Below are 9,231 nucleotides of genomic sequence, written 5' to 3'. Positions count from 1 at the left end.
TGGCATCGTTGGATAGAGAATTGAAAACTCGATTCAGTCGTAACAACGTGAGTGAGGAAATTCGAGTAGTTTTGACCCAGAAAGCCAAATTTGAAAATCACACACTTAGGTGCAAGATTATGCCAAAATTTTATGTTTTTCGTCCGATTTTTGCTCATTTCTCAGTGGCAAAATGAGCAAGAACGCTCATTTGTAAATCATTCTAGAGATAAATAAATGGCCTTTTTAGAAAGTGAATCATGGATGGCGAAATGTTGGCAGTTTTCTCAAAAATGCTTGAATTCAAGAAGTTTTAGATTTGCGTGGGTTTTTCTGAGTTGCAAAATCCACTTGTACATAACGCTGCTTTTTTAGAAGTTCCTCAAGAACCATTCGAGCCACAGAATTCGTTTTGGCATCGTTGGATAGAGAATTGAATGGGGGGCTCATGTACCCCAAGACTCCTCCCCCCTGGATCCGCCTTTGTCTAGAGAACCAATTTCTATGCAGTTTTCCAGCTGGAAGCTTTGACTATTTATGCCCTAATTTGAGATAGAGGGGCTCTTTTGATTAATGTTTGGAAATTTTTTTGGGCACACTTGAAAAAAGCGTTTTTGTATTCAAAAATATTTGGGGAATTTTTTAATTGACTTTTTCGTTTGGCTGAAAAAGTCGTTTTTTAAAATTCAACACCAGAAGCATCATCAAGCTAGACCAGATTCGCCTTTAAAATAAATGTCAAAAAAGTCATCAACATTTTCCCAGCAACAAAACTGAGTTACTGCGCCGGTGCGCAGGGTTGGCGCCAAGCCATTGGCGCCAACTCCTTAATATTCTCTGAGTTAGTTCCCAGGCCTACTGGAATCAGCCAATAATTACCCTCCCAATAGGGGTGGCGACATCTAAGTCCCCAACTGCAAACATTCAATAATGATTAGAAAAACCTTCGGTTTCCATATTTTAGGCGCATTCAGCAAAACTTCTAATGCATCCGACAACAAGAATGTATTTACAAAACAGTTACATCTAGTCTACTCGAAGTTCACCATTTTGGTGACGGGAACGCCCGGACCGGAAACGATTTCCTTCCAAAACGGCTCCTCAGTGCTAACCTCGATCACTCCCAGTAGGGTTTTCTTCTTGAAGATGTTCTTCGCCATCAGTCTTATCACAATTTTCACCTGCTTCAGCATGTAGCTGTTCACAGTCGCCCGAAGAGTGGCCGAATTCGCTTCCAGCTTCAGGCTGATGGTCGGTTCGAAGCAGTCGCTCTTCTTCGACTGGATGATGTCGTCACTTTCAAACGCCTGGATCTTTATGTACAGCTGCCCTGGAAAAACCATCTTCACCCCGTTCTTTTCCAGCATTTTAGAGGTTTTACCTCCAACTCGCTCATGCTCCTGCATAGTTTGCAAACTGCATCGGAACTTGGTCACCGTAATCTCCACCACATCGTTCGTTCCATCCTCACTAACTGCATATTGCAGTGTCAGTTCTATGCAGCCTTTTTTGCCTTCTCTCTGAAAAATCCGGCTTAATTAATTGCAAGTCAGCCATACAATTGGATAATTCACTTACAGGTTGCGTCTGGATCCCACTGGTGATTTCCTTCACACTCCTCCACACATCTGGAGTGCTGATTACGTAACCGTTGAGGTTTTGCGTGAAATTCTTGCGCTCGATATTGTAAGTCACTGCTCCGATTGTTCGTCGATCTTTCATAGAGTTTCTGGAAATAGAACCAGAGGAGTTTTGATCCAAACAATCGCAACAACTGCCGACTTTTAAGCTCCTACACCTACCTAAAACTCCTTCGACTAAAACTCCTATTGACATTATTCCGCGAGAACTGACTATTCTCGTCAAAGGAGAAAAACCTCCTCATCACGCCCTTTTCGTGCTTCACCTGCTGGTCCTCCTTGTTCTCCTCCAAGGTGGCGTAGATGGTGAACGAGATGAAAACTCCTTTGAGCAGATCTCCCGAGCGTTTGCCCGAGTTGGCGAGACTGAAGGCAAACTCCTCATTTATCGTCGGCCAGTTGTCCTTTATCGTTTTCGTTTCGAACTTCTCCTTCAGCGGAAACACGGTAACCTGCAGAAAAGTTAATATTAGACTAAATTCGAGGTTTTATGTTCAAATATTTACAGAGTGTTTAATCACGCTGTCGTTAACACTAGAGACTTTACTTGTAAGCAATCAGGCAATTAACATGAGGTTTTATGTTTTGAGCCCACTTTCAACTTTGCAACAGCATGCTCTTCATGGAAGTCCTTAAAAAGCTCAACAGTTCAATTGGGACCCCGAAAAGTGCGTCAATGTTTACGTTTATTAATTACTCCGAAACGACGCTGCAATGTTTTATGGTCTAATTTAAATGGGAATAATTATGCAAAGCTGTTTGCTAATAGAAATCACTGTGGGTTTATGGTGCTGATGACGCCAGAGAATTTAGTGAATGAGTTTGCGCTTCCAAGCAGATCTCGAAAAATTAGAAGTAGATAAAGCCTTAGTTTATGGGTCTGCGAAGTTTTTCAAAACCAAAAACATCTTCAACATCTTAACTGGCCACTTTGCATGTCGAATTTCTAGATGTAGGTGCAGAAAGCGTTGGTTTATATGCGTGTTAAATTTCGCGGAAATCGGCTTTAGGGTTGGTTTTTAGCAATTTTTAAGGGGCGTTAAAGGCCCGAAAGAGTGAAAAATGCGCAGTTGGCCTTAAGAACCACAGCTCCCAAACGACAAGCTTTTGAAACCTGAAATTTGGCCTTATGAGGAAAAGACCTTGAGCGAACAGTGTACAAAATTACAGCCCCGTGAGATTTGTAGTTGATTTTTCAGCAATTTTAACATAGCGCTTTAAAGACTAGAAAGAGTGAATATTCACTAGAGCGCACACTTGCTTAAACTCGCAACTCGCATAACTCTCCAAAAATGGATTTAAAGGCCACGGTTCTTGATTTATCGGGAAAAGCGATTTTCTTCGGAAATGAGTTGAGTTTGAGCACCTGCAAGCCTGTTGCGTTTTTTGACTCGCGCTTAAAAGCGCTGGAAGCGACGCGACTTAGCGCAATTTTTCATTCAAAAATCCGACTTGCCAACACGCGACTTCTTGAAAAGGAAAATTTTAACGCTTTGCGTTCAAAAAGCCTTAGGCTATTAATGTACCAAATTATAACCCAATGGAAATTGCAGTTGATTTTTCAGTGAGCTTTAAAGGCTTGAAGGAGCGCGAGAGCGAAATCTGTGAAGCGCAAGCTCTCCTCAAAAACTCCTCAACTTAGTGCTCTATAAGGCTGAAATTTAGGACCTATATTTAGAAGGCTTTAGTTTATCGGCTTATGCAGTTTCAGTTGAGTGGGGCCTTTTGTTGAGATGTGAAGATTTTTTTCAATTGGCCGTCCTAGCGATGAGGCTAAAGCGACCATAGCGCACAAGTTTACAAAAAAACTCTGACGTGCCAAAGGGCGGTTTTTTGAAAAGGAAAACTTTGGATTTATATACAAAAAACTTTGGACTATCGATGGGCAAAGTTACGGCCCACTGAAGGTTTAGGTTGATTTTTCAGCGGCTTTTTAAGTGAGCCTCAAATGCTTGATGAAGTGAGGAACCTTAAAACGCAAGTTGGCCTTAAAAATCGGAACTCCCCAAAGCAAGGCTTTAGAATGCTGAAATTCTGGATTTATGTGTAAAATGCTTTAGCTTATATGCAAATTCAGTTTCAGCTGAGTGGAGATTTTGCTTGAATTTGGAACATTTTTTCAATCAGTGTGCCGATCGGGGAAATTGACGCTGCTAGAGCGCACAAGTGCATAAAAAATCTAACTTGCCAATAAGCGACTTTTTGAATAGGGGATTTTTGGATTTACGTGCAAAAGACCTTTGGCTATCAAAGTGCGAAATTACAGCCCATTGAAAAGCTCGGTTAATTTTTCAGGGGCTTTTTAAGTGAGTTTTCAAGGGTTGAAGGAGTGAAGAATCTCTGAAAAAAGCCTTAAAATTTCCAGCTGCCGAAGACAAAACTCTAGAAGGCGGAAATTTTGGATTTATTTGCAAAAGGCTTTAGTTTACCTGCACATGTAGGTTTAGTTGCGTTGCGATTTTCGTTGAGGTCTGAAGAATTTTTTAAATGGCTTTTCAACTCAACCAGCCTATGCAACATTAGCGCACAAGTTTACAAAAAATTCTAGCGTCCAATGAAGCCCCGTTGGAGAAGAAAAATTTTTGATTTACGTACTTAGAGCCTTGGACTATTGATGTACAAAGTTACAGCCCATTGGAATTTACCATTGATTATCTGGAAATTTTTATGAAATGCCTTCAAGGATTTAAGATTGATGCGTCTTTCAAGCGCCAGTTTGTCTTAAGGGCCACAACTTGTTACAACAAATCGAAAAAGTTTGAGGCCATTAAGCCGCCCAGCAGACAGTCTTTAACGAAATGATTGATCAACAGCAATGACAAAAGAGTTGGTCTGAATAACAACAATTGCCTCATTATGGAAATTGGGCCATATTTAGCCTGTTCTGCTGACACTGAAGCGAAAAATGTACATTATCTCATCAGATAGCAGATACTAATTCCCGATAGCACTATTTTCTACTTTGCTAAATTCCATACCTTGACAACATATCCTCGCGCTTTCGAACTACCATAATCGGTGGGCAGCTGTTTGGCCCCGATCACTTTCACATTGAGCACCCCCAACGATTCACTGAAACTCACTTTGAACCCGATTTGAGGCTCACTCGGCCTGGTCCCATGCGGATCACTATTGAGGCTCAAAAAGCCTCTCAACTTGCTGATTCGCTGCTCCATTGCGGGCAGGAGAAGCGCATCCAATCACTCAATTTGAGTCAATTAACTTGACTGCACACACTCACAATTAGAACCGCAGTACCATTCAGATCCGACATCACGGTAATTATTATTAATTAATACGATCACCACTTATCTTATCTGGAAGTACCCAGGGAAGGCTGCTGAGAACTGAATGTTTACGGCGAATTTTTATGGAGGCTCGCTATATTCGGTGCACCAAACGTTAATTGATCTACCGAGACCAGTCAGTAGTTGATTAAGATTGTCTTGATCGGCCCCTGTACTGTTGAGCGAAGTTTGAGACGTTGAGGTTTGCAGCCAATTGGGTTTTGGTTTTTTTAGATGAGCATCGATAAGTCATTAAATCAAAAACACTATACAAAGATACGCTTCTATTAACCTTAAACTACTACAACACTAGAATATTTCCTTAAATACTTGACTGGGCAGCTGCGCGTCGTCCGCGTTGATCTTCAGCTGAGCTTCAGCTTTGAAGACGTTGCTGTCTCGGGTGCCCTCAGTCTCCTCCTCTTCGTCCTGTTCTTCAACCGGCTCAAAGTCCATCCGCTCCACATTCTCCACGTCAAAGGCCACCTTCTTCTTGTCGTCTGGAAGGTCCAGAGAGCGACGCCGCTCTTCGGGAATATCGGCAATCGGATCCAAAACACCCGCTTCCAGCGGGTGGCCGAAAACGAACTTCGTGGGCCTGCGGTCTGCCACACTCCTCAACCTGCAAGCAAACATTTGCTGAATTTGCTCAGGATTTGCGAAGATTTGCCAACTTTTCATTGCCGTCCTCATCAGGGTTGTCGATTTTTTCAACGTTGTCATCAAACCCGACCGTTTTCTCTGGATCTGGATCCGCATAGGAGGCGTGGTTGTCCAGGGACTCTTGGGGCAGAACGGCCGGCAGTCCAGTGGGGCGTCTCAGTGCAGCCTGGGACAATCTGGAGAATCGTTCATTATTCATGTGTGCTCTAAAAAGAGCTGAAGCAAATGCTCACTCTGCGTTGGGCTTTTTAGCTTCCCTCTTCGTGAAAATGGTGGTCCTGCTGGCAACATCTATTTCCTCCTTAGTGGTAAAGTCGGCCTGTTTGGTCCTCCTGCAAACCAGTCAAGAACTGCAGTTCAATAATAGCTCAGCAAGTTTCTGGACTGTTACCTCAGCACACAGAACCAGTAGAGGAAAACTGCCAGCAGTAGTAGAAGCAACAGCACGGCCAGTAGGGACACAGCAACAATCAGCGCTGTGCGCCCAGCATAACTGGCACCCTTCTCCGCTGAGTCAGCTAGAAAGCGCTGATTAGCTCACAGCTACGCCCACTCCCAAATTTACTCACTAGCAATATCAACAGCTACAACTGCATAAATGGTATCGTTGGTGTTCCGGTCAGTAATGGCCAGCTTCAAGGCGACCATGGAAGTGCCGTTGAGCACTTCTTCAGGCAGTTCGTCTACATCAATAGTCAGCACATGGCCCGAGCAGGTGTAATGGAAATAGGCGTTGTCAATGCCCAAATCTACATGAAGAAAATCAGTTCCTTCCATTCATGCTGGGATCCAGATGGCCTACCATTTGTGATCTCCACTGATACATCTGCGTCTTCAGTATCGTTGGCAAAATGCAGCACAATTTTCGGAGACGTGAAGCTACCATGTGTGTAGTTGGCAGTAAACAGGACCTCCTGGTTCTCCACTTGGATGGACGCGTTTCTGACCAATTTTGGCAGTGCTATCACCAGGGCAGCCGCGCTGGTCAAATCTGGGGAAAAACTCTGAGATTAAGCGAGGAGGGATCAGAACCGATGCTTACCTTGAGTTGATGTGGCCAGCAAAGTCAGCACAATGCTTGAGTTGTCGGCCAGCACGTCCTCATCCAAAGCCTTCGCCACTTCAATGCTGTACCGGTTGCTTCCCTCGTCAACCAACCGGAAACTCCCCGAGTACTCATCATATGCTGCAACAATCCTCTATAAATCCCAAGTAGCAACAGCTGAAATCTAACTTACAATCGATGGCAACATTGGAAATTGAAGCAATGTTATCGTTGGCAAACTCGATGGCAGCCCTCAGTTGAACAGCAGGTGGATCAGTGCTCAGATACTCTCCAAAGTAGGCGAAGTTGGAGAATTTGGGAGCTTCGTCTGAGTCCTGGTTGGGGAGGTTGATCACTAAGCTGGCCGTGGCCAAGACAACCCCATCGCTCTGTCGTTCAGCTACCAGGTTTGTTACCAGCACTCTGTGGTTCTGTGTTATATCGGCCGGTAGGGGAGTTTGCAACTTTAAGCTCCAAGTCTCCTCCTGGGCTTCAGCGTAAAAGAATTCCGAGTAGTCTAGAAACAGGACAATGATGGAAAATATCGAAGCCTCCCACAAATCGCTTGCCTGCTAGCTTCAGTTGGATATAATCTGGATTGGAATTGGCTAGGGCGAAAGCGTCTCCACTAACACTTGGTATGCTGTTTGCGTCCACTGTGTAGGTAGCTGAATAGACGCCCTGTGAGAAGCTGAAGCTGGGCAGTTTTATCACTAAGCTGGCCTCGCCGTAGCTGACCCCCACTTTTAAAATCGTCAGCTGTAGCTGCAGCTCGGAAAACTGGCTAAGTATAGAAGAGTTTAATGGAGAAACTGTCTCGATAGTCCATAGGGGGTCCTCCAATCGCAGCTCAAAGTGGTTGCCGAAGCCTACAAAACACGGTCAAGTTTGAGTGGAACTTCCCCATCGCAACACTCACTGTTAAGCACAATTTGGCTGTACTCCGCCTGACTGGTTTCGATGGCAGTTTCCAGCACCACATGAGGAGTATCATCAAGAACGTATTCAGCTACGTAGCTGAGAGCGCTGAATGCTATCGCACTTTTATCAGGCAGCTGAATGGCCAAGACTGCTGTTCCATACTTTTCGAGCCCTTGCTGCGCTGTTAAGGCAACAATCAAAGTGCTGTTTCCAGCTAATATGTTCGCTGGGAAGTTCCGCAGCAACGTCACTGTCCAAGTGGAGGACACCAAGGCAAACTCCAAGTAGTTCGGAAGGTCTGAAAGATCAACGTTGTTGGTGAGCTCAGACAGAGCTTTTGATGGTCAGCAACCTACCGGAGGTAATACTGATGTCATCTGAATATGAACCTTCTACAGCAATGGTCTCGAACAGTACAAGCGTTCCAAGGTCAGTAGCTGACTTTTCAATGGTGTACTGAGCGCTGTAGACCTGTCGGGTGAATTGCAGGCTGGCGTTTTTAGTGGGAAGTTGCAGCAAAAGCACAGCTTTTCCAGTGCTGGATTGATCCTCATTGGACGCTGTGAGAGTGAGGAGGAGCTCCTTGGCTACCAAAGTGCTTGAGTTCAGTTCAGCGTCCACAGAGATGGCGCATTGAAACGAAGTGGCGTCGCAAGACCCACTCAAGTAGCTCTCATATCCTGCAATATTCATCAAATAACTCAGATTTTTTACTTTGATGTTCAGCTACCGTACCTGGAACCGTCAGCTGAGTGTATGCAGACTTTTTAACCAGAATTGGGCTGAGCAGCCGCACAGAATCGGTCCCATCTGCGCTGACCACATACTCAGCTTCGTAGTAATTGCTGTCGAAGACCTCGTCGCTGTAAAGTGGCAGCTTCAGGATCAGAACTGAGGAAGTGTTGTCGCCTGATGTCGTGTCTTGTGCCGTCAGAACAATGAACAGCTCAGTAGATAGCGACAGCACTGAGTCCTCTAAAGGACTATTGACTTTGATTCTATAGCTTTTCTCCTCAGAATCAGACTGCAGTGCGAAGTAATCGTCGAAATCTGCAAAGCAATGATGAGGAAAAGCCCGAAGCACAGTGAACGTTAGCTGAATACCTCCCAAGGAAAATTTCAGCGTGGAATAGCCAACAGCGGTTAAACTAATATAGTCGTCCAGCTTGATGGAAGGCTCAGCTGCAGCTGAGTAGCTGCCAGTGTAGTACTGCTGATCGAATTTCATGCTCCTTTCAATAGCTGGGACGTTCAGCACTAAGACGGTGCTTCCACTGGCGTCGCCCGATGTTGTTGACGCCATGATGTTGATGATCAGCGTCTGTTCGGACGCATTCAGATTCTTCAGCAGTTGAATCGTGTAGGAACCGGCGTTTGGAACCAGTTTCAAGTAGCTTTCATAATCTGAAATGATAAGTTTTCTTGTGCAAAAGTGGGGCGCAATTTTAGCGTTGATAGTTTAGGAAAATACTCTACCTTCATAGGAGAATTGCAGATCTTCATAGTTGGCATTCTGTAGCGATAGGCTAATTGGGCCATCGTTGAGTGAGACTGTGTCCAAGCCCCCAGCAGAACTCCTCACATACTCAGCTGAGTAATGAGTTTTCTCAAACTTGATACTGGACGTCTTGGCAGGCAAGCTTAGAACTAGAACTGTGTCAGCTACAGCCTGGTTGCTGGAATTGTAGGCGGTCAC

The 9,231-nt window shown here is 44.6% G+C and overlaps 2 protein-coding genes across 2 annotated transcripts; both read right to left on the bottom strand.

Annotated features, from left to right (window-relative positions):
* Positions 1–967: 967 nt before the first annotated feature.
* On the bottom strand, positions 968–4,986 carry LOC109534790. The gene is made up of 5 exons (XM_019900576.2): positions 4,598–4,986; positions 1,782–2,071; positions 1,558–1,708; positions 1,361–1,499; positions 968–1,309 (listed from the first exon to the last, which is right to left on the bottom strand). The coding sequence occupies exons 1-5, from the start codon at positions 4,793–4,795 to the stop codon at positions 1,011–1,013; spliced, it is 1,077 nt and encodes a 358-aa protein (XP_019756135.1). The 5' UTR covers positions 4,796–4,986; the 3' UTR covers positions 968–1,010.
* A 189-nt stretch (positions 4,987–5,175) lies between these two features.
* On the bottom strand, positions 5,176–9,225 carry LOC109534776. The gene is made up of 14 exons (XM_019900566.2): positions 9,012–9,225; positions 8,640–8,939; positions 8,271–8,585; positions 7,892–8,215; positions 7,534–7,833; positions 7,184–7,483; positions 6,808–7,131; positions 6,612–6,755; positions 6,372–6,560; positions 6,139–6,318; positions 5,961–6,087; positions 5,803–5,901; positions 5,581–5,745; positions 5,176–5,528 (listed from the first exon to the last, which is right to left on the bottom strand). Exons 2-14 carry the CDS (start codon positions 8,836–8,838, stop codon positions 5,216–5,218), a joined length of 2,979 nt encoding a protein of 992 aa, XP_019756125.2. The 5' UTR covers positions 8,839–8,939; positions 9,012–9,225; the 3' UTR covers positions 5,176–5,215.
* Positions 9,226–9,231: the final 6 nt, after the last annotated feature.

The sequence above is a fragment of the Dendroctonus ponderosae genome, unplaced genomic scaffold, assembly GCF_020466585.1.
Source record: "Dendroctonus ponderosae isolate FM_Combo_2020 unplaced genomic scaffold, Dpon_F_20191213v2 Dpon_F_20191213_11, whole genome shotgun sequence".
Taxonomy (NCBI): Eukaryota; Metazoa; Arthropoda; class Insecta; order Coleoptera; family Curculionidae; genus Dendroctonus; species Dendroctonus ponderosae.
This window is presented reverse-complemented; position numbering and strand designations above follow the sequence as displayed.

Coding starts and splice junctions, on each gene's coding strand:
- LOC109534776 (XM_019900566.2), bottom strand. CDS start 8,838: ATGGCGTCAACAACATCGGGCGACGCCAGTGGAAGCACCGTCTTAGTG. Junction 8,216..8,270: donor CACTCAGCTGACGGTTCCAG/GTACGGTAGCTG, acceptor TGAATATTGCAG/GATATGAGAGCTACTTGAGT. Junction 7,484..7,533: donor CAGCCAAATTGTGCTTAACA/GTGAGTGTTGCG, acceptor CGTGTTTTGTAG/GCTTCGGCAACCACTTTGAG.
- LOC109534790 (XM_019900576.2), bottom strand. CDS start 4,795: ATGGAGCAGCGAATCAGCAAGTTGAGAGGCTTTTTGAGCCTCAATAGT. Junction 2,072..4,597: donor CGCGAGGATATGTTGTCAAG/GTATGGAATTTA, acceptor ACTTTTCTGCAG/GTTACCGTGTTTCCGCTGAA. Junction 1,709..1,781: donor TTTAGTCGAAGGAGTTTTAG/GTAGGTGTAGGA, acceptor TTCTATTTCCAG/AAACTCTATGAAAGATCGAC.